A 24,896-nucleotide genomic window follows, 5' to 3' on the forward strand; every position below is an offset into this window, starting at 1 on the left:
GCCCCTGACACGCCCCCAGGCTAAAGGCATATTTGAACCAGAACCCTGACTCGCCCCCGCCAAACCCCCGACACGCCCCTGACACGCCCCCAGGCTAAAGGCATACCTGAACGAGAACCCTGACACGCCTCCCCCCACGCCCCTGACACACACCCCCTCGGCTAAAGGCACACTGTAACCACAACCCTGACACACCCCCGCCACGCCCCCAGATGCTCTAGTCATCCTGTCTAAGCCTCTCACACAACCCCATTACACCCCTGGCACACACTCGCCATTCCCCTTCCATGCCTGCACAGGCTCGAGCCTTCGTCGTAACACACCCCTGACAGACCCCCATAGGTTTGACGCAGCCTCGAAACACCCCCACCATACCCCCATAGCCTTGAGATGCCCCCGTGTGCTCGCATGAGCCTTTATACAGGCCCCTGAAATGCCCTTGTACACTCGGGTCACACCCTTGAAACATCCTGGTGTTCTCCTGTCATCCTCAGCGCACGCCTCCGAGCCTGCCGCCATCCATGTGTGGGCTGACTATCCTCCTTCCACGCCTTTATCTGTACCCCTCTGCCCAATGCGCTGCCGCCCCCCCGCTCCGCTCTGCTCTGCTCTGCTCTGTGTGCGAGGAGAGCCGTCCAGTCACACTGCAGGGTGTTTTTTGTGCTGGAGAAACACATCCAGTAAATAAATAAATGGAGATATCCTATCTCCTAGAACTGGAAGGCACCTTGAAAGGTCATCAAGTCCAGCCCCCTGCCTTAACTAGCAGGACCAAGTACTGATTTTTGTCCCAGATCCCTAAGTGGCCTCCTCAAGGATTGAGCTCACAATCCTGGGTCTAGCAGGCCTATGCTCAAACCACTGAGCTATCCCTGCCCCCAGTGAAGGACAAAGTGGTGACAATTGCCTTTATTTGATTTGTAATCTCAAACGCATGACTACCCCACCATGTCCAAAACTAGCCCAGACTGTTCATGCTCTGTCTCCCATTGTAACTGCTGGCACCCGTTGCTCTAAAGTTGTGTGTCTTTACAAAGCACTTCCATCCAGACCATCTTCCACAGTATTTTATCTTCTCCCTGTAGAGCAGTATTCCCAGGCAGGGAATGCTGTGCTGAAGCCCAGCAGCTGTTGACTAGGGCACAGCAACCCGGACCCAAGTCTTATGTCGGGAGGCAAAAGTGAAGGAGAACTTCAGGAGGGAAGGTATTGTGCAGCACAGAAATAGCTGAGGTAAGGCCTACAACCGAGGTAAAATCAAATCCAACAGAAACACCGAAATGATAATGGAACTGTATCTAGACACTGTCTGCTTACAAATCATATACTTTAATAACATACAGAATTGTTTATAATCACTCCCTTTGAGGATATAAAACAAAGACGTTTATATTTTTTTTTTCCCATTCTAGCAGCTTTGTTTGAGAATGAAACCAGACTCTTTTATACCGAGCAAGGAGACTTTGCGTTAGCTTCACTTTCTTCCGGTCATGCAGCACTTCCACGGTGCAAGGTTTACCTTACAAATAGCCCCACCCCCCTGTACTAAATCCATAAAGCTGTTTGCATTGGAACTGAAATGAGGCCATAATGGGAGTATTTCTGTTCAGCATAGATATTGTAAAGATTCCGTCCACCCCAAATTAAAAATCTGGGCTTCTCGCCCTGTAACAGTGTCCTGAAGGGGGGAAATATATACATTAGGATGGTGCACCTTGTTATGTCTTTATGATGTACAAAGGCAACCTTATAAATGTATTTAATTCACCAAGCATATGCTCCTTTGATTGTTTGTTTTAAGCTATTAGAAGTTGCAGAAACATCAAGTCTGGTCATCTCTGCTTTCGCTGAAGGACTTGCTGGGGTCTCAGAGAAAAGTTTGCCAAGCTTTGTCAGCCTTCGGTGATGAAAGAGTGAATAATTAACAAAGAGAACTTTTCTTCTGTTTCTGGGACATTTGCGTTCAATAGGTTTAATAATAAAAATAAGAATAATAATAATTAATCAGGTTTCAATTCCTCAGTATTGGTGATGTCCAAACCCTCCAAGTTCTCTGGTGGCCACAGTGTAATGGAGAAATGAAGCAAGTGCATACTTCTTCCCATGTCCCCCCAACCCAAGCGCCTTTTAAATAAATCATAAAGAAATAAAAAAAGGGCACACATCCAATCTTTGCTTTCTTTTGCGGGTCACCTTTAAGACAAAATCCTCAACCATCTTGCGGCAGATGCGCCCTCAGATTGGTTCTGCTGTGTATGTGCCCTGAGAGTTTTTAGTTGTTTAAATAAATGCACAAAGCAAATAAGCATCTGACCTGGTATAAACAGTGTAACCGTACTGATAGCAATGGATTTGCACCCACTCGTAGATCTGAAATTGACCATGTGCAGTGAAGTCCTCAAAGCATAAGCCCATCAAATAAACGCTGCAGCCTCTCCCTGCTGGAGCTTAGGAACTCTGCAGACCCTTGGCACTGACTGATAGTCATTTGTCCAAACCCTTTGATTATCCGAATGAATGTCATGTCCCCTGGTACATTTGTATAACTGAGTTTGCCTTGCCTTATACAAAACAACTAGAGGCTTGTTCTATCACGGCAGACCAACCCTCCAAAATACCAGCACTGCAAAGCCGTGCATGGGTCTGTGAAACTGGAATACACTTTGCCAGATTGACTTCTGCAAAGATGGGACCAAGGCTGCTGTGACTAATGTGTATTTATACAAACTGGCTCCTTCCTGCTTAGAAGACATATCCATGCCCGGTCAGTTCCTTCCTGCCATCCTTCCTTAGAACAGATTGCTGGCCTTAAATCTATGCATGCTTGCCCATTGGGGCTGATCTAGGAGTCAGTCGTCATTCGTAACAGGCAAAGGCGTCTGGGTGTTGCAAGCAAATGAAGGGAGGAACATGCTGTACCAACCTGCCAGTGCTGTGGGGTCATTTATTTCTAAAACAGAGGACAATGGAGACAGACACAGAGAGAACAGAAAGGGGAGGGGGGAGAAAATATATAGTTCATGTTTTCAGACAGTTGATGAAAGAATGATCATTAGAAAGGTGAGTACACACTGATAATAATGCGCATGCCGCTGACATGGTTACACAGAACAGGCAGAAAGTGTGGTTACCATCGGAGAAAATGACAGCGTCTCTCTCCATACATCCTGACTCACATTTGCTTGTCTACATTTGAAAGACAATTCGGATTCAGGGAGGCTGTGAATTTAAAGCACAGTAGCTATTCCTGAACAACTCTGTGCGTGGACGCTCTTATTTCAGAATAAGCAAGCTTTGTTCTGGTTTAGCTTAATCCAATTTGAAAATGGATTAAGCTACACAGGAACAAGGCAATCTTATTTCAGAATAAGTGTGTCCACACGTGGAGTTATTTGAGAATAGTTATTCTGGGATAATCCCATGTGTAGAGAAGCCCCCAGTGATGAGCGTCTACTGCAGAGGAAGCTATATCCTATTCTGCCTTGGGTATCAGCACAAATATCAGCTAAGTACATGGCATCATGATGACTGGGGCTGAGGCACAGGGAGAGAACACTGCTAGATTTTCAGATGCCAGGTGAGACTGGCAGGTGAACTCAACAGCCAGCAATCTGGGAGGGACTAGGGGACAATAAACATGGACCCCTCTGCTCTATGCTATATCGTTTTTGCAGAATGCAACCCCAGTTTTAAAGGAAGGCCCCGGCAGAGCAATGTTTCTGACCCCCGGCCTCGCTTACTGCTTTGTCACGAGAAAACGCTGAGCAGGTCGGCTGGCGAGGACTGTGACCATGGAGGTGGCATTTTGGAGGCATGGACATGAAGATGGAAGCGGTTTAGTGAGGTGCAGAACTGAGATGGAGACCACTACAAAGGTATGGAAGGGTCTGCTTTTCCTTTCCAGGTGAGGCAACTGGATTCATTTCCCAAGGCAGCGTAGTCTCGTGGAACGAGACTGGGACCCCGACTCAGTCACTGACTCCTACTCGCTCACACGTACTCACTGTGTGCCTTAGTTTACCTAGCTGTGAAATGCAGATGACAGTGCCTGCCTACTTCAGAGAGGTGCTGGGAGGATTCACTCGTGTGTACAGTGCTTTGGAGACACGAGGCTTTAGATTAAATATCATTGGGGCAGGTGGGGGTGGGGGAGTGAAGCACACTCATTGATGAGGTGACATCACATTTTGCTCACAGAAAGAGAAAATGGCTCCCTTTAGTACTTGGCTGCTAGCAGTATACATCTGGGTGCGTTAGTGAATAAGCAGGGTCGGGTTCTTCTAAGCATAAGGGCCTCGTTTATTTGCAGCTTGGACATGAGGAGGAAGCATTGAATTAAATGGCCGGATTCCAATTCCTTGGGATGGTGGGTTCATTGCTGTGGTAACATCCCTTCTCTTGTTTTGCCTCACACCTCTCTGCAGGCGAGATTCACATTCACTCTCTCCCAGAGGACCCAACACAGGCCTATGCCACTTATGCCCTGAAAGTAAGGCACCCACAGCCTTGGACTGGCACTTTGCGGGGAGCTGAATTCCACCCTTTGCGAGGCTCGGTGGTTATCCAGCTCCCTCCGTCAGTACCGGCAGCGTCTCCTCACAAAGCACAGGCTCCGCCCCTCATACCTACCGTACAGGATTATACTGGCATTGGTGTTCCCCAGCTTGTTAGTGGCCACGCAGGTGTAGTTGCCGTAATCCTTCTCCGAGACATTGAAGAAGGTCAGCGTGGACATTCGACCTTTGTTCTCAATTCTCACGCGATCCAGCCCATTGGCTAATCTGCGGGGCGAGAAAGACGAAGGGCTGGTCCCCCCAACGACAGGATCGATCAATTCCTACCCCCATGCAGTCCCATCAGCTATATCTAGGTTAGTGGGGAAAGCCCCGCCAGTCCCCAGATCAGGACCTCCCAGCTAGCTGTCACCACGACACTGGACTAGCTCCTCAGCTGGTCTAAAGCAGAGTGACTCTCCTCATTTTAACAGAGCTACGCCACTGCCCCAAAGTCTCCCCCTCCTCCTGAAGGTTCCCCGGTCCAGGATATTTTCTGCCAGGTTATTGAGAAGGTTCTTCCAGCTAAAGGGACTCCCGGACCAGGCCATCACTGAGGATTCGTCTCCACTGGAGCAGCCGGTTTAATTTCCACCTGAGGTCGCCATACCCATGCTAGGTAGCGCGAGCCAGCCTGCTAACCACAGCAGTGTCACTGGGGCAGCAGGGGTGCTGGGATGGGCTAGGCGCCCAAGTATTTAGCCTGGGTTTCAGATGGGACTGTATTTGGCGTGGTTACACCATCCCATTGAGCTGCTATTTTTAGCGTGGTAGCTTGATCAGAGCTAGCAGGGGTATGTCTACCTGAGCGAAAAATTCCACATCCCGTTCCAGAGTAGACGTAGCCTGAGTCTCTATCTGACTTCCACATCAAGTCATTACGGTCCCAGCAGCTCACACCAGGTTAGCAATAGCACTCCCCTCCCCTCCCTTCTGAAACAGCCTCAGGGCAGACGTTCCTCCTGGTATGAGATTTGGGACCTGGATGTTTTAACTGCGGATCCCGATGCGCCTCCCACAGGATCCTTTACTTAGAGAGACGTCTGCAGCAAGATCCCCACCCCCCCATAGATATATTAAAATGAAGTGTAATTCTCTCTCCTTCCCGTGCTGACAGATGGCCATCCTGACCCAGGGAATTCAGCACTCCCCATCCTTGCCAAGAACGCAGCCGGGGATCTGCCAGGCCCTGGCAGCCTATTCAGGTACCTGGTTTCTTCTTTAAACCACTGAAATTCTGCGACAGGGACGGCAGAGGCCTCGCAGCGCAGGATTCCCTTCTGGCCCACCGAGGCACCGGTGTTCTTGGCGTTGGAGATGTACGGTGGGTCTGCAGAGCAAAGGGACGTTATTATACCAGACTGCAGCCGGGAGGGGCTCCGGATCACGAGCACAGGCTCGGCTCAGAGAGACGTGGGGAGCGGTGAGGGGATGTGGAGCCGCGTCGTTATGAGGCTGGTTGGAACCCAGTCCAGGTTGTGCCCTCCTGGGATGGCAGGGTGGGGGTGGGGGCAAAGATCCACCCCCAGGAGAGGCAGCGTTAGGCACTGCCTTCATATAAAGGATACACAATTGGCTGCCATTGCTTTGCTCAGCATCTTTCCCCTTCCCTTCTCAACCCCCTCCCCCCCCGCGAGCCATCTCCTTTCTCTCCTCCCACCCTTCATCTGCCCCCTTTGGCCTGTGCTCTCCCCCATTTACCTCTGGAGCTGTCCTTTCCCACGTGGGGTGGGGACACAGAACCTCGAATTGTGTTGGGGCAGGGTGGGAATAGGGCTGGTAGCAAGAGGGAAAAGCCATGTGGGAGCAGGGACAAAAGGAGCCACCCCTCCCTTGAGCCCAGCTGGCGGTGGGAGAGGTGGACCGGTAGCTAGCACAGCTTAGACAGCTGAGGTGGTGTGGCTGGCAGCAAGTAGGCCCCATCCAGCACAGGGGGACAGAGCCGGAGAAGAGCCTGGGACAATCCCAGTGCAACGTGGTCACCCCTCCCCACAAAAATGGCCAATATCTGGCCAACATGGGACAGTCGAGAGGGTCGGCATGTAAGGGCTGTTCGTCGGCCAGCACGAAATGAGATGTCCTAGCAGGGCAGAGGGCCACATAGTGACCTCCCCCACCATGACCAACACTCATTGGAGCCCGTGTGAGCAATCTCAGTAAAGAAGCCAAAGGCGGAACTGGCCAGGGAGACCAAAGTCTGCTCTCGCCCCCTCAACACTGGAGCACATTGGTAGGACAACGTAGATGAGACTTGGACCATTGCTACCCATGCCCCATCTCTTGCTCTGGGGACAGAGAGAAAGATTCAGGCCCAGGGTAGCCAACTCAGCACTAGGTCATTCAGAAAAGTGTCAATTCCACAAGGGAGATACCACATGCACAGGATGGAAACAAGGAGCCTGCAGAATGAGAAGAGATGCTCCATTGTAGGGTGCTGTCCCTGATGTCCCTAATCCCACCTTGGGATGCGGTTTGGATGAGTCCCCTAAATAGGGACGCTTTGAAGGCACAAGGCTCTACCCTTCCTTAAGGACTACTCTGACTCATAGCCATGTAATTCAGGCCCTGGAGTGGGCTTACTTTAAAGCTCTTCTAATCTGATTGGGAAAGTTCCCTGCATCTTTTAAACCCATTCTGTTGTGCCGAGAAATTTACAAACAGGCCAACACCTCTGTAGGACCTAGACAAAAAGACTAGTTTGGAGAGATGAGCCAAAGCCAGAACAATGTATTCAAAGTCTTGCCTCTCCCCTGCACCCGGAAGGGTCGCTATAAAGCGTAACCCTGAGCCAAACCAATCCTGGTTTTGCATGCTCAAAGAATAGACCGACTGCTCCAGTTTAACCCATCTCTGCTAAACCCACTTCTCCTTGTGTCAGGTGTGAAGAGGATTACAATAGTGGAACCCTGATTGAAAAGAAAAGAGCACCAGGTAGCAGAGGAGTAGATGCAGCCCTTCATCCCTAAAATACTCAGGTTTTTTTAAGCTTCCCAGAGGCGCAAAAGAATCCGAGTCACCCCTGAAATGCCGACAAGCTTTGTCACTCCAGCTTTTCTGCCTTGGCACGTCATCTGAAGTCTTTAAATCGTCTGGGCTCTAAATTCCTAACCATGCTTCTAAAGAACAAATTGTCCTAAGTCGTAAATGCTTTAAGCTTAATGAAATGTATATATGTGATTTTCTTATAGCAATTTAGTGGATATAAAAACTCTACAAGCTCCTTCCTAAAGGGAAAGATATTTAATGTGCTCTGTGTGTGGTGAGCCACTAGAGATTTTTTTCCCCCTGAATTGCTCCTCAGGAAAAAGGTATTACCATTTATGTTCCAACTATAAATAGTCTTTAAGGGATGCTGACGTAGATGTTATCTGCTTTACTTTTTTTTAGGAGTTGATGGTTATAGTTCAGCTGTTCTAACACACACGCAAACCCCAGCCAGCACTGGGATACTAGGATCTCAGCTCTGTATCCCCATCGTCTTGTGCCTTTCATCATCTCTTACGCCCCTGCAAAGCGGTGAAGAATCAAGGCCCTCAGATCCCAACACCGGCGGGTAGGGAAAGGAAAGTCACGCTTCGGGAGCACCCGTCCCCACTCGGGGTACGTCAGCACTCTGAGCCGGGGGCACAATTCCCAGCTGAAGGAGACATACCTGTACTAGCTCTGATCCAGCCATCATTCTAAAAATAGGGTATGGCATTGTTAGTGGGAGTGGCGGGAGAGGCTAGCCACGCTGAGTCCGTGCCTAGGATGGGATCATACTCCGGCAGCTAGCCCCTCCCACCATTCGGATTGCTGTGGCTACACTTTATTACTAGCATGCTAGCTCAATTGGAGCTGGTATGGGCATGTCTCCCCGAGCTGGGAATTACACCTTCAGCTTGAAGTGTAGGCGTCCCCTTCGAAAGCATGGCGATGGGGCATGGTATACAGAACAGAACAGAATAGGCAGTGGTGGAACTGTAAGCCGACTACATTACGGCCCCCGGTGTTCAGGCTGGGTAAAAGCCAAAATGATCTCCGTGTAAAGCCCCCACAACTAGCCGGAGCCTGGTGTTGTCTGAAGCCAGGAGTCAGGGTCGGGGAGTGTGTCATGCTGAGTCGTGCCCTACTTACAGTTTACGGTGACTTTTACTCTCCGGATGTCTGGAGCCGCCACGTCATTGACAGCGCTGCACTCGTACTCCCCGGACTGATCCCGGGTGATCCCAGAGATCTCCAAGTACTCGTCTTCGCTTACAAAGCCCCGGCCTGCAAGGGACAAGGCGCAAGTGGAAAGATCAACCCACCAGCCTGCCACCTCCACTCCCGTTGGTCACTGGGAGTAAAATCTGATGGTCTGACGGAATGGCGACCTACAGGCCTGATCCTGATTGGTTACATTGGGGGTAAATCTGAGGGTTTCAGGGGGGTTAACTCAGAATCAGACTCTCTGCAACACTCACAGGACCCCAGGGGCCACATCTCACTGCAGCTGTAAAAGAGGTGAAATCCTGGTGGTCCTTCATTTTAAAACATTATTGCCTAGATAAGAACCCTGGGACCGATTCTCCTCCAGCTCTGGCTCCAGCAGCATATACGGGTGCTGAATGAGCTGCAAGGGGCCAAAGAACAACTCCTCCAGGTTGCAGCGGTGCCAGGGCCAATGTAAGCATGTCAGGGGCTCGGCTGGGGTTGCATTTGGGTTAGGCAGGGGAGCAGCCACAGTGCTTTGGGCTACAGCTATTCTGGGCCAGTGCATGGACTACAGGCAGCTCTGGGAAGGCTACAACCCCAGGAGCTGCTCAAATTTATCCTAGGGGACATGTTCCCAAAGCAGTGCAGAGTCAAAGCCAACCCGTTCCCCCTGGGCTGCGCCGTCCATGCCGCATACGTCATGAGCTGCAGCGCAGAATCTATCCCACATTGTAAAATAATCCTAATCTGTTTTACTGACAATGCCACTGATTATTGTACCTGAAATACATGCAAAGAGCTCCTCGGCTTGTTGCCATTTATGCGGTTTGCTCACTGTTCTGCATTTCAATCCGCTGGGGCAGAATACTAAACTGGTCAGTATCACTTCCCATGGTCATTCATCAGCACCCTGCTGTTGCGTTTGGGTTCCCAGTGTTGCACGGGGCAGGTGTCTCTCCCCCGTCAAAAACCCCACCATTTCCATTGTTTTGGGGGCTGCGGACTAAATTATTATTAACAAATGGTCCCTTGGTGAACAAATGGGACTGGGATTCAGGTCTCCTGGGTTCTATTCCCAGCTCTGCCATCCAGATATTGTGTTGGCCAGTCACGTTCCGTGCCTCAGTCTCCCCATCTGTAAAATGGGGATAGTGATACTTCCCGGCCTCCCAGGGATGCTCAGAGGTTTAATTTGGGACATCTGGAAAGGATGGCAAATACAAGAGCTTATTCTTGGCTGGCAATGTGGGGATGTTTACAGGTCACTCTCCAAACAAGGAGAGGAGGATGTATTTCATTGCAGTGGCGACATGAGTTACCTGGAGCATTCCTAGCATGAAAATGTAGCACAGTATCATTACAACAAATTGCCAGAGAACAGCAAATGCCAGTCACTATATGACAATTATCACTATTGTACTCTAACCCTCTCTGTGGAAGCTAAAGGTTGCTGCTATAGTCGTGTGGTTATTCTTATTACTCAGGGTCCCGTTGTGCAAGGTGCTGTACAAACACAGAGAAGTAGACAGGCCCTGCCCTGAAGCGCTTACAGGGTAAATACATTTTGGGTTATAACAGCTGCAGTGTTGCTACAAAGTTCCTGAATTCTAGCCAGCAGGTCTCAGAGTTGAAGAGTATCTTTGCCAGTGACGTGGTCACTGAGAGACACAAGAGAATCAGACTGTGATGTCCCGACAGTGCAGTTCATGGCAGCATGTGACTGTGACCAAATGGCATCCCCTACCTGGGGCTCACCCTACAAGTCAACATCAGGAGGTAACACCCCGATTAGCTTGGGGCTCTCTGCTCCCTCTCTCCTCCTCCCCACTCATTCTGTCTGCAGAGGTGGAATGGAGCAGCTGCCTCTTCCCTCTCCCCCAGCATCCCTCTCCCGCTGATCTAGAAGCAACAGCAACTCCTTGTCCATTTGCTCAATGATGTCCAGGCTGCTTTGCATCACATGCATCAGTTGTTCTGTTCACTCTGCCTAGACCAGGCAGGAGAAGCTCTTCTCAACCTACTGGAGCCAAGGAGAGCCATACGTCTTGAGAATCACTATTCTAATGGCAGCTCTGCTCGGACAACAAGGATCTGAAGGCTGGATGTTGAAATGCTCCCTCTAATCCATCCTAAGAGGGTGCCTCTAAATGTGGGGTCATCTCTATACACTGAATAAATACGGCATTAGGTGGTAAAAAACAATCCCCACATTGCAGTCTAATTTGTGAACAGTGAATTTTAAAGTTCATGGACACCAGGTTAGAACCAGACAAAGCTTCTCCACTAGGAGGGTGGTGAAGCACTGGAATGGGTTACCTAGGGAGGTGGTGGAATCTCCATCCTTAGAGGTTTTTAAGGCTCAGTTTGACAAAGCCCTGGCTGGGATGATTTAGTTGGGGTTGGTCCTGCTTTGAGCAGGGGGTTGGGCTAGATGACCTCCTGAGGTCTCTTCCAACCCTAATCTTCTATGATTCTCCACGTCTCTCTGCCAGGGCCCTCCAGGACTCAGCTGAAATACCCCCTGCTATCCCAGTCATAACACACGCACATGCACAGAGCTTTACCACTGCACTTCCTTCCTGACTTGCAGACCCCGACTGCTAATTCAGTTCCGGACCTTTTCAAAGCAGCTGTGTGAAACTGGTTGGTGAGGTAGGGAAAAATGTCTGCCAGAGACTGGGAGAAGAGTCTGCTGAAATAATAGGATATCCCCAAATACTGACCAAGCCTGTCCCAGTTTAACCAGTAAGGATCAAAGCATAAGAGATCACTGCACAATCATTTTCATATGCCGGAACATTAGTCGCAAAACCACACACAAGATTCACTGCCTTTACAGCTCCAGCACCTCTTGCTGACATTAACACCAGGAATACCAAGCGTTTCAAGCCAGGAAATAACAATATTGACTGCAAAACCCTCCTTGCTTGGAAGACAGAACCATCCCCTGAGAGGGAAACTCACAGAGCGTGGGTTGTGGACGGTGTTGTGGGAAGACAAAAAATAATGATGGGGGGGGGGGAGATGAAGCGGATGAGTGACGACGACACTTTGTAAGTGAGTCTTCTTTGTAATGATCCCATAATCCTGGGGTCATTATGGACCCAGCCTATCCGCCCGGTGATCTCTATAAAAGATGATTGGGAGCAAAAGAAAATAGATTCGACGAGCCGGTGACAGAAATACATAAATAACCAAGGTGATTTCTTTCTGTGGAGAAGGGGCCTCGGGAAGAGATAAGCCCAGCTCGCTACATTAGAGAGATAAGGATCTACAAGGATACAAATGGGTGCGCTCAGACGGAGGCTGCGTGACAGACACGGGGCCATCAATCATGGAGTGGGGGGGGTCGCACCGGAGCCGGCCGGCGCGCGCCGGGTCACGCGCCGTGCCCCCCGCGTCTGGCTGGATGACAAATACGCTGGGGGGGGTCTCTCAGGGACGGGCTGAACTGGGATGTGCTGCTTGGTGCCTCACAGACTGACTGATGCGAAGCAGGGCCCCAGCCTCCCTTAGGATAAATAAAGGTCACTGGTGCCTAGCGCTGCTCATTGGTCTCCTTTCATCAGTACTAAATCCACTAGGCTCTAGCTGGTCTAACGCCTCCCTCCACTCCCATGCAGACACCTGTTCAGGGGAGCTGACCTGAGGGGTGCAAGTTTCTCTTCCTATCTCACCTAAGTGATGCCCTCTAAGGTGTCTCCTTGAACCACTTGAGGCCCTTCAGTAAGGGGGTCTCCGAGATGAAGCCTGACCCAGAAGCATGCCGGGAAAAGGGAAGCACAGAGCCTGCTGGCTGCAGCCTTCCCTTAGACCCTAAGAACGTCCATACTGGGTCAGACCAACGGTCCATATAGCTCGGTATCCTGTCTTCCGACAGTGGCCAGTGCCAGCAGTGTCAAAGCGAATGACCAGAACAGGGCAATCATCAAGCACAGAAGAGGGCAATTATCAAGCGATCCATCCCCTGCTGTCCAGGCCCAGCATCTGGCATTACTGGGGCCTCTCGCCCAGATACGCACTGTTCTGGAGAGCCCGGGTCGTTGTCATCCTGAGTTTAGCGCCAACAACAGCCTGCGCTTCTGCTGCTAGAGTACCTGATGCGATGTGGGAGGCAGGACTACAGAGGCCTAAAAGGGGGCACAGTGGTGGAGAGAGATGCAGTGAAGTGAGGAGGGGAAGGCAGGGGTTGTGGGGGGGGGGGAAGGAGGGGAGAGAGGGATGTTGCGGGGGAGCTCTCCAAGCTACCAGCCTTCTGCCCCCGCCATTTGGGAATCTAATTGCAGCAATGGAGGAGCGGATTCCCCTCGCTAATTAAGAGCGGGGACGGGCACTGCAGTGCATTTCATCCCTGTCGGGCGCCGGAGATGCCGCCACGCCGGAGTTAATGAAAAGTGTGATAAACCCACTGTTTCATTTCGCCTTAATTAATCCCAGTGATTGGATTGTGCTGAAGTCAGCCTGGTTTGGAGAAAGCGCCCCGGGGTCAGCATCCTGCTGGCTGGCGGAGCGAGGAGGCGGCTCTTTGTCTGGGGTGTGGGATGAGCGCGAGCATCTCTGACTGCAGCAGCTGTGACTGGGCTCTGCAGGGCTCCCCTCCCTCCTGCTCACTAACTCCCCCCCGCAGCCTCCTGCTGCTGCCCAGGTGCACGGTAACCCTAAGGCCAATGTGTGACTGTGATGGGAGCTGTTACTCTGGGGAGGAGGAGGAGATTCGGGCACAGAACACGCATGACCCCGCCCTCCTTAGAAGAAACGTGGAGGTGAACAGTCACAGTCCGGGAGGGGACAGGAACTTCCATTCTCATGGAGAACCCAGTGCAGGGGATCAAGCTCAGGAGCTCCAGCCATGTGGCATGGGGGGAGAGGAGAGAGACGATCTCTCCAGCCCTGTGGCAAGAGGTGGGGTGAGGAGCGGGAAGGTCCCAGTAACTTATTTAGATTGCAGCTCTTTGCGTCAGGAACCACCTTTTTGTTCTGTTTGTACAGCACCTAGCACAACCGGGTCCTGGTCCGATACAAACGGTAATAGCAATGCATAAAATGCACGGTAGGTTGAAAGCAACACCTTCAACTCCACCGGGCGGCAGCAGCAACGCAGATCCAGTAGGTGCTTTAAAAATGGGCATGTCCTTAATAGAGGGAGGTTCATATTCCATTAATTGAAGGGTGTCCCTAGAGCTTTCCAGCGGGTAGAACACAGGACTGTGTCTAAGGGCTCCTGGGTTCTAGCTCCAGCCCTCTCAGACTTGTGTGGGCTTAGGTAAGTGGCTTGACCTCTCTGGAGACAGGTCCTTCCTCGGGGGTACTACTAGTGCTCTAATTCATACGCGTGGGGTGGGAATTCAATAAAGCCCTGTGAGAGGCTAGCATGCAACGGGCGACATAATTGCAAAGTCCTCTTGGCAAGGCAGCCCCAGTGCTGCAGATTAATTACATCTGTATGACCTTTCCAGCCAGCCAGATGGAATCAGGATACAGCTAAAGATACTGGAAGCCCTGAATCAACACAGTGAGAGAAAGGCAGGGGCAGCCCAGCTGGGGGAGATGAATATCTTGACTGATATGCCCAGATGGAACAGGGTCTTTGGAGACCCAGAAGGTCAGCTGGCTCTGGCTGGGCAGTGAATGATGCAGAAAGGCTGCTAGGGTGGAGCCTCCCGTTTCCGAAAGCCTTAGGTTATTATGCTAGGAGTCACTATTGAAAGTGGCAGCTCTACTGCCTACAACCCATCCCCCTGTCCTTATAACACTAACCAAAACGGACGGGGCTAAATTCCCCTTCGTTAGACCAACTCCACTGAAGCAACATCAGTACAAGCAAAGGAGGATTTTGCCCACCAAGACTCAACCAGCCTTCCCTGAGACTCAAGTAAAGCCTCCGATAGATTCTTCTGTGGCCAGTTCTGCTTAGTTGGTCCAAAGTCTGTGTCCAGCCTATGGAAACGATCGTGCCGGGACATTATCACGCAGCAGTTTGTAAACAGGAAGAGGAGAAGGCACATACTCTGCTCAATGAGAGATAGGTGGGTAAGGAGAACAAGGGAGTTAGGGTATGTTTCTGCCGTTGCTGGAATGGAATGGGATACGTCATAATTCGAGAGGGCACCGGACTCCAATTCCTTATCTGAGCATCCCAAACTTCAGAGCAGTTTGGATCTGCACCAGAATCCACACTGCACTGCTGGCTGGCTCTCCATGATGGACCAATCCAAAATCCTGTCTCCAAGGAGCCCTGGACCTTGGGGGAAGTTTGGATCCAGATCTGGAATTTGCAGCTTGTGACCCTTCTCTGCTCTAAAGTTTTGGAACATGCACGACATCATCAGAAAACTCGGTAGGATAACAACGGATCCATGTGCTGCACAGGCAGATGATTACTGTGGAAATCACGGACACTGATGCGTATCTCCTACATTTCTAGAAACACAGGCCTTGAACACTGGAGCTAAAAGAGAACTCCCTTAACAGGAATCTGTAGTAATAGGTCCCTTCTCCTCTCTGTGAGGCAGCCACTAAAAAGGCAATATCACAAACACATGCAAAGCCAGTATGGTAGTTAATGCAGGGCATTACAAGAAAGAGCAAAGTACACTGCTCAGTCCAGAATATACCCTTTCTTCTCTAGATGAGTCCTTGCTGCTTCCCTTTTGGAATCATCAACAGCTGCTTTATCCAGCACATCTGGCTAAGATCAGGTTCTCTCGCTCCAAACTCCAAGACAGTCCTAGCATGTCCTCCAGCGCTGAGTGCATCCATCTCCTTCTCCCTCATCCTACAGGTTTTTTATTGGAGACACTTTGACATGGCAGGATTATCTGTCTGTGCATAGCCCTAGCGGTATGATAATGATGCTAATTAACAGCATTCGTTAATATCTTTAAATTACCTGTATTAGCTCCCAGGCAAAACACCCACTAACAGCAGCGGCAGCGTTGGCAGATTTGCATCAGCAAGTGACATGATGTTCATTTCATTGTTCAATAGAACACTCCAGAGCGATCATGTCACCAAAGGACAGCATGATCCACAGGAGACTGGGCTGGTCCCGGAACCAGGGCTGCTCGTCTCCGCAAAGGGGCCCTGCTTTTGGAGGGTGCCTTTTTATTTACCCATTGCCCTGATACCTCTCCGGTGCCAGCAGTGAGTAAAGCAGCTGGGAAAGGACTCAGCCCCATGGGGCTGATGTGCTCATAGGGAAGGATGGACAGGGCTGGCTGGAACTGGCCGTGAGCAGGATGGTGCTGTGCAAGCTTCCCTGACCCAACCCTTTGCCAATATCACTCCCGCCTCATTCCTGAACTACAGCTACCTCTGACCTCATTGTCCCAGTCCTGAGCTCCCTCCCCGTAGCCTGTTTTTCCTGGCATGTTTGCAGACCCCTCTCCTGTTCCTCCTAGCTCATCTCATTCCTAACCTTCAGCCTCGCCCCGATGCTCTAAGTCTCGAGTCCTCACGCCGCTCTACTTATTACTGAGATCCTGATCGGCACCCCCCACCCTTTGCCATTCCAGCCCTGTCCCTCACACAGTGTTATGCACGCAGTTCAATCCTGAACGGCAGTTCTCCACCTATTTCAAAGTCCTGGTAGTCTAACAAGTGGCAAAGGAGACAGAACAGAAAGAGAGAGTCAAGGGGTGAAAGGTGGCCAGGAGGAAAAGTCTGGGAGCTGACTTCTGATTTTTCTGCATCAGCTTCCATTTTGGGGATTCCCGCTAGCAGCAGGCACCAACACTGCCCGCAGAGCTGGGGCTTTCTGCATGGCATGTCTCAGTCATGGTCGTAGATCAGGACCTTCGAAGGTTGAGCTCTTCAGCTCCCAGCCCCTGCTGCAGGTCGCCCGCCTGCCTGCCTCTGCAGGGCTTCTGTGGCTCGGCCCACCGGCCGGGTCCCACAGTGCAAACCACCCCTTCCGTGGGGGCAACAGACTTAGAAGAAGCTCCTTGTGCCCTTCAGGGACAATTATAAACCAAAGAGTTTCTTCCCCTTCGGTGCTAAATTCCCTCTCTGGAATTGAATCATCCAAACTCCTGCCACTGGCTACAGCCAGTGATAGGCCCTGGCCCAGCCTGGTTCCTTTGGCTGTAGCCTAGGCAGCATCCCTCCTCACTCCTCTGGCTCCACCCAGGAACTGCTCTTGCTAGCAGCAGGCAGCTCCTTTTATTCCGGCCTGCTGGGCCTTGATTGGCTGTTGCTGGACTCCACCCCCACCCCCCCTTTCTAGCTCCTGGAGGACCAGATCTCAATGGTTCCTCCCAAAATGACTGCAGCCGGGATGGCGCTCTAGGCAAGCCTGCACGTCTAATACTTGATGCTCTTTTCCTGTCAGGGAGCAGTTTTGGGGGGCAGGGTTTAGCAGAGCAGCAGGGCCTCCAATGGGGGGATGGGCGGGCGATGAAGACCTGGTACACTCCATCACAAGGAATCTTCCTGGAGTGGTACCCTGATTGCCTATATAGGAGAGGACACCTTGCTATGAGAATAGCACACAAATGATACCCAGCCCCCGCACAAGTACACAAGGAGACCCCGCCCCTTACTGCCCCAGCATAGGGGCAGGGCACAATATGGTGCTTGCAACGTGTGTAACAGCGTCAGTGCGGTCCAGCGGATACGGCCTGGGACTCAGGTGACCTGGGTTTTATGCTTGGCTTTATCACAGGCCTGTTCCATGACCTTGGGCACATTATGGCCCCTGTTGGTGCCTCAGTTTCCCCATCTGTAACCTGAGGATAACAGCACTGCTCTCTTTTGTAAAGCTCTTTGAGATCCATAGATGAAAAGCGCGATGCAAGCACCATTATAGACCTCCAGGAAGTGCTGTGCTTTCTGACAGAGCACACGCTGGGCTGCGGCAGCTGTACCCTGCCCACCCTAGGCACCCCAGCCTACATCCAATTTCTCACCCAGGAGTCAGCTAATGGTTCTGTCTCCCAAAATCCTTTGCAAACAAGCCGACTGGTCTCCGGTTAGGAAGAAGATAGACAGGCGCAGAGCAGCCTGCTTTAACAAATCAGAAAGCAATTCATTTTCAGAAGAAAACAAGTGATATTTACATTATTAAATCACAATTACAAAGCAAATCAGCTGCAGAAGAAGGGAGCCCATTTTCATCAATTATTACTGAACTGAACATAATTTTTCAATCAGAGGCGGATTGTAAATGGAGGCCTTGATGCAGCCAGAACTCTTTTATCATCATATTTACTAATCAGGTATTAACTTCTTGGAATTACCAATGACATTGTGAAAAGGAAGCAGGGGGTGGAGGGGTGAGGGAGGAAAAAAAAAAGAAAGATGCACTTGTGCTAATTACAGAAAGTGAAATTAGGCATTGTGAGCAATTCATTGATAGGACAATGAAACGCCGTCTCGCGGGCTGGAATTAAATGGGCTTTGAGTTCCCTCCAGCAGGTTTTCCTTCAGGAAAATCAATTGTTTCTAGTTTGTTCAGAATTATGATGGTGTGGGGGTGGGGGAGGTACAAAGTCATCCCTTTGCCGAAATACAACAGTGATGGACTCAGTAGGAAGTGAGAGAGGAGAGACAAGTTTAGCGGCAGAAGAAAGACTGGAGAGGGACACAAGTAAGATAAATGTATTCATGCTCGAGTCACAACCATTCCACATGGCTGCAGTATGCATTTAGAGAAGAAAGATGGTGCCGTGGGCTAAGACTCAGGAGAGTGAGGTTCAGTTCCCAGCTATGCCACACACTGCATCACTTTCGGCACATCACTTAATCTACGTCTCAGCTCCCCATCTGTCAGATAGGGCTATTAATACGCCCTTGCTCCCACCTTCTCTCTTGTCTGTTTTGATTATGAGATCTTGGGGGCAGGGGACTCTGGTCTTAACAGGGGCCCCGGGCACTAATGTAACCTGTAATAAGATGCCAGGATTGTCACTCAGAAGCCCAAGATGCCTGGTGAGTAGGGTGACCAGACAGCAAGTGTGAAAAATCAGGACGGGGAGTGGGGGGTAATAGGAGCCTATATAATAAAAAGACCCAAAAATCGGGACTGTCCCTATAAAATCGGGACATCTGGTCACCCTACTGGTGAGTCATTGTGAAGCGATGGAAGCAGCTGCAAGCATGGCTGAGAGCTCTTTGTTCAGACTATCTCCAGGTTCAATCATCCCTGGGCTTTGTGGTCTGTTACCGTCCAGTTTTTAAGTTCTCAGCCACTCTGACTTCACCAGTTACTCCCACGCATGGTACAGCTAAAGTAAGGCATACATCTATGCCGTGCCATTGTGAGATTGGCGGTAACTCAGCTAATCACGACCCTTACTCTACAGCTAATTTGCATGCTACAATGTCATTGGTTGTATGAGGGAGACTGCACCGACGGTGGATTATTTGGCCCACGTGCCACTCCCACGCGAAGAGCTTTCCAGCTTCTAGTACAGAGGAGACGGAATCATTTTAGGAGCGCAAAACCCAGGTCGGGATGAGGCCAAAGGAGATGGAAAGTTTAGCTTTGCACTCCCCCAATCTTGGGGCCACTGTGTATGTAGCCCGTCCCCAGGCATAAACTGAAGAAGCCAAAGGGCTGCTCTTCTTTACACTGGCACCAAGAAGTTAATGCCAGAGTTTCGACAAAGCGTTGGCGCGTTCCAACCACACCCTGTTCATGCTGGTAGCAGGGGATAGTGTGGGATGGGTCCGGCGATGCCACCTCTCAGGTGAGATTCTCCCACTGGCGCAGCACATGCCACACCCGGAAGGTCGGCACTGTTGGTGTGGTGGAGCCTTTAGCCCATGCACAATGCAGCTGCGAGCCAGGTCTGGGGCATAGGCTGACGCGATCTGTGCTTGCAGTGGGGCAGTGGAGGCGGTTACGTCATATTCCCACTTTGCGCTGCTGACAGCTGAAATGTTGAGACCAAGAAATAACTGGATACATTTCTCTAAATGGAGCCGTTGTCCTGATTCTCTGGCTTTACCTATGCAGAGGTGCAATGCAGAGAACAGAACACAGGACAATCGAGCCTCAATCCACTGAGCTAAAGGAGCAATATCTCCCATTCAGCGGATACAGCAAATTGATATATACCTGTGAGTAGACATATTCCATCCAGGAGGGGGCAGCAGCAGGTAGCACCGTCTTAAGCTCTGCATCAGTTTGAAGAACAGAGGTGAGCCTGTGCTTTGATTCAGGGCATTTATGGCAAAGGGATATAAAGGCTATTACCCTGCACTTATAGGTAGGGTTTGCTTGTGTGATTGAATTGAATCAGATCATAACTGCAATGGGCCTGATTTGGACACACTGACTTGTGTCGAGCAGTCGTCCCAGGGAAATCAGCGGAGGAAGCAGCTGCTCGGTGTAAGGGCGCTGTACATTATAATTATGACTGGTGGTTAATCGTGTGGAGCTGACACAGAAATGTAACACATTATTTGATGTAAGTCACCCAGCTGCAGCTCTGCACATCCCCACTCCAGCGTGTGCCAGGGTGCATAGCGCACGTGCCGTTTGGAAGCTGCAGAAAAGCGCCCAGATTTTCCGAACGCTCCTCCCCTGATCCCCGCTGGATCCCCCTTCCCCAGAGTCGTCTCCTCTTCCTAAAGCTTCGCTTTTCACAGGACTGGAACCCCTGCACAGAAGAGCTGTGCTATTAATACTAATAATCAATGGCTGAGATTAAAATGGCAAGACGGAGCAGACCTTGCTGGGGTTATGAAGCCAAGCTCATGCAAAATGAGAACTGGATAATGATTACCCACCCCTGGTGAGACAGGGAGTTTGCACTACAGTGGAAGGCATAAACTACAAAGGAATAAACAGAGCCCTGTTCTTGTTGCAACTTGTAATTTCTGAAGTGAATTTACTGCTAGGGCAAGATGCCAATTTGACAGAATTGGCGACTGACGCCCTTTGTTTATCCACAGAGGATGAAATTCACCCTGGTGCAGGAGGCCAGAACTACTCAAGCCCCCAGCGTGCGTAGGACTTGCGCTGGTTCTCTATAGAGGGATGAATTTAACCCAGGATAGATGAAGCCCAGTCCTGCAGCCCTTAAAAACCCTCAAACCATCAACAAGCCAATTTCCTCCCTGAGGAGAGGAAGAGGGATCGGAGGGGAAAACCCAACATACATGACAGATGCTAATCACCCTGCTTAATGCACTGTTAGAAGGTGCTTGCACAAGGAGCTTGAATAGAATAGAATGACTTGGGCAAAACTCCTATGGAAGACACTTGAGAATGGCTTTTGCCTGAGTCAGGATGGTAGGACTGGAACCCATCTGTGGGGAAACCATCAAGAGGAGACATGAGTGGCTCCCAGATCAATGTATGCCCCCTTGTTCCCAATCCAGTTCAAATGGTTTGGCCTCCAGGCAGCCTCCCCACCCTAGTACATATTACTATTAAAATGTTCTACAGCTGGTGGTCCAGGTACAGTCCAGGCAATGGCAGTGCAAGCAGGAATGCAGTACTCTGCCCATTCACCCCAAGCAGCAACACCAATAGCCTCTCTATGTGACGGACACATCAAAATATCCCACCGTGTCGGCAGCCCTCTGATTTTAAGCCTTGTGTCACCTGAGCCTGCTCAGAGTGCGTCTAACTGATGTAACGCTTAAAATGCTGAGGATCTCTCTGCCCCAGGACTTCCAGTGTCGTTAATACAAGTGGGGCTGAAACAGAATCATTTCTCTAGTGCAGATAGAGAAAGAACTCTCTTCCTTAAAGTCCTATAGCCCATATTGTCCCTGGCCTCTCTGCTATGGACTCGTTTATATTAAGTAAGTTACTCAATTAAGGTAAAGCAGGGTAAGACCCACCTTGGGCAGCTGAGGCATCTATATTAGAAGTGTGCACTGGTGTAATTTATAGTGGGACAAATTTTCTTAATACAGACCAACTCTCAGTGAGTGTCAATTGTGGTTTAGTGATATAGGCAGGCGTTCAATCCACAAAGACTTGTTATTGAGATGCACCAATTTATTTAACACAGAGATGCCACCAGAGACGCTATTGACTTTTGCCTGGGGGCTGAATTTGGAATAGTGAGCTAGAGATTTGGCCCGTCACCTTTTCATGAGCTAAAGCCCTAAGGAACTCCAGGGACGGCCAATCTATGGTAACTCAAGGACACACAACAAAATAAACAGGTCTGTTGCAGCAGCGCAGGAAATAAAAGCAAGATTGAGCACCAAAACCTCAGGAATTCTAGAGATATTAAACCTCTGAGGAGGGAGCGCAGACTTACAGGACTGGAATGGAGTCTGCGGGAGAGCAGCTGGGCAAGGAGCATCTTTTTTGCGGGGCAGTAAAGCCAATGACTTCAGCCTCCGGAGGCTGTGCCCAGTTCCAATCACCTGGCAACAAATTCTCGGCCAACGGAGGCTCTGACAACGCAGCCGGCAGAGCAAGAGAGAAAGTCCAAAATGTGCTCATGCAAGAGAAATGCTCAGGGAAATCGAATGGCAATAGGACGACACTGAGGGAAAGGGAAGTGACAGCTTCAAAGTCTGTGTCAATTCCGAATCGCAAACGGTTTCACTACAAAGGAATGATTCCAATAGACAACAGTGGCATCCAGACACCTACCAACTAGTCATCTCCAAAAATCAGCATCCTTCGGACAACTAAGTACAATATTGTAGTGCAAAGCATTTTAAATCCTGGCCCTGAATCTCACAGGCAACAGATCTCAAAAGTGAGTGTGTGTGTGTGTGGGGGGGAGGGCAGGGGGAAAGGGGGGGGGGGGGGGGGGTGAGCAGGGGGGGTCAGGGAGGGACCTAGTTGGGGGTATCAAGCCCAGAAATCTTGGGTAGTCATTCTCACTGCCTGGCAACCGGTGTAGTTATTTACACCTGTGCAGAGTGAGTGCCAGGTGGGTATAAAGGCATCATCAGAGGTGTGAGTGAGTGGAGACTTCTGATCCGGTAGCATTTGACACCTACCTTGTAAGAGTTCCCATGAAGTGAAAGGCAGTGTAGAATCAGACTCTCAGTCTAAGGCTACATGTTCACTGCAGACAGAGGTGTGTTTCTACACAGAGACAGGTACCTTGAGAGAGGCATCTTGATTTAAAATCCTAGGGGAGATAAGGCACAGCTGTTTTTTTTTTTTTTTTACCTCGATGTAGGTAGCTGAGGAAAAAACCACCATGCCTTGTCTCTACTAGGATCATACCAGGAGATAGTTCTTTCCAGTTTGCTGTCTCAATGTAAAAACACTCCTCTTCCTGGAGTGAAGACAAAGCTGAAAGCACAACGTTGCACTGGGTTTAACTAAAGGTACGTTTTAAAGCAGATTTTGTTAAACTGGTGAAAAGTCCTGTATGGATGTTCTTAATTCAATTTAAACCCTGCTTCTATCAGTTTGACTTGGAGTGGTAAATTAGAGTTTTTACCCCAATTTGGTTAAATCAGTGCAACTTCCGTGGGCAGACACAGCCTATCTGGGAGGGGAAACTGAAGTGTGCTGTGGGCAGGTTGCTAGCAGGACATTGTATCTACCCCATGTTGAAGGATGGGGCCCGGGAAGTAGGATTGTTCGGGGAAAGGACTGAGTTTCTCTGACCAGGTTTGCCTGTGAGCTAATGTCTCAGTGAGCGGATGAAAGACTGGTTCATTTCCTATCACAGGGCACCCAGCAATTCCTCAGGAGGGGGTTCCCAGCCCGCTGAAAGGGAAGCTGGGTGCCTTCAACAGGCTAATCTCACATCAGAATGCACCAAGCAAATCATTGCTAGCAGCCCAGGGCTGGCTCCCCTCTCAACCCAGTGAGATGCACCAGTGACTCCTGGCTGAAATACTGAGATGGATAATCCCACCAGAAATACCTAATGTGACTCTTCAAATAGAGTATTAATCAGCAAGTTCAGCACTCTCCCATGAAGGCGTATATGCAGATGAGGGGAAACAGGGTTATATCACAGTGATATAGAGGAGCAGGAGAGCTCTCTGAGGAAGAGAAATTGGGACAGATCCAAGCAGAAGCAAGCAGGTATGGCACAAAACCAGAGTAAAAAATTCACCATCTATATTCAAAACTCCTCTAAAAAAATAATCTTTTCTCCCTTTTGCCTCTATCTGATTCTTTTCCTTTCTCTCTCCTTCTGCTATTATTTCCCCCCTCATTTAATTTTGTAACTAGGTTGTTTAACTCTGAAAAAGCTTTTTTTAGGTTGCTGAGCCCAATTCCATCAATCTACCTTGGGTACCTATCTGGCCCTCATCACTGCAATATCTGACCACACCTAGCAGTTTTTAGCAGACTTATCCTCACAACACGTCTGTGAGGTAGGGCAGAGTTAGTGCCCCCATTTTAACTGAGGCACAGAGAGACTACGTGACTTTGCCAAGGTCACAAAGGAAGTTTGTGGCAGAACAGGGACCGAACCCAGACATTATAGGCTAGTGCCCTAGCCACTGGACCATCCTTCCCTGCCATTCTCCACTCCCAGTTCTGATCTCATGCACACCAGCGTCATTCCACTGGGCTTGATCCTCCGCCACTTTGCACCTTGGTGTCATCTTGCAAAGAGGGTGGTAAACTCTCCCCGCACGCCAGCCGCTCTGTTTTACACTCACTTTGAACGGCGGCAAATGGCTACACAAAAGGTGCAAGGCAGCAGAGAATCAGCCCCCCTAGTGCTAAGGGAGCTGCTCCTGACTTACACTAGGACAATCAGGTCCACTCAGAGTTCACACGAGTCACTGTTCATAAGGAAGCCATGTTAGTTCAACCCTTTGCAAAACTCAGGTCAGTGCCCCGCCTCTGCATCATAAGGCAATGGAAATTCAAGCTGGCCGTGCAGAAAGCTGGCCTTCTGCACAGTTCAAGCAGATGCATGCTGCTGCAGGTACTTCTCTGGGCATAAGAGGGTCATTCGTACGCGTGAACTGCCAGGTGAGTGGCTGTCACGCCCACTGCGCAAACAAAAGGACACTCGTAGCACAAGTGGTACGACGTCCCCACTGACCGGTAGCTACCAGCAGTCATGTCTGTGTTTGCAATCTGGGGAGGGGGATTATATAATTTCCACACCCCAGCCGCACAAGAGGAATCACCCCCCTGGAAGAAACCGCCTGACCTTCTTATTGACAACCACCAGGAGGATCCCAAGCCATCCGGAGAGCTCAACAAAATAGCAGCCTTTGCAAAACTCATCGGAGAGCTTCAGAAAATGAGGGCCTGGATTC

At 50.2% G+C, this 24,896-nt stretch overlaps 1 protein-coding gene across 3 annotated transcripts in view; it reads right to left on the minus strand.

The window, feature by feature from the left end:
• Positions 1 to 24,896, minus strand: part of OPCML (opioid binding protein/cell adhesion molecule like) — a 334,725-nt gene that overhangs the window by 26,279 nt on the left and 283,550 nt on the right. Inside the window, exons 4-7 of one of the 3 annotated variants that reach the window (XM_024198725.3) lie at positions 8,670 to 8,804; positions 5,763 to 5,883; positions 4,630 to 4,781; positions 2,924 to 2,950 (exon numbers count right to left, since the gene is read on the minus strand). In XM_024198725.3, the coding sequence (XP_024054493.2) occupies positions 2,924 to 2,950; positions 4,630 to 4,781; positions 5,763 to 5,883; positions 8,670 to 8,804 (435 nt within the window). Of the gene's footprint in view, positions 1 to 2,923; positions 2,951 to 4,629; positions 4,806 to 5,762; positions 5,884 to 8,669; positions 8,805 to 24,896 lie in introns of all 3 variants that reach the window. The other 2 variants (XM_024198727.3, XM_024198726.3) reach the window with 2 other exon arrangements.

Source organism: Terrapene carolina, unplaced genomic scaffold, assembly GCF_002925995.2.
Source record: "Terrapene carolina triunguis isolate 2854851 unplaced genomic scaffold, T_m_triunguis-2.0 Scaffold374, whole genome shotgun sequence".
In the NCBI taxonomy this organism is placed as follows: Eukaryota; Metazoa; Chordata; order Testudines; family Emydidae; genus Terrapene; species Terrapene triunguis.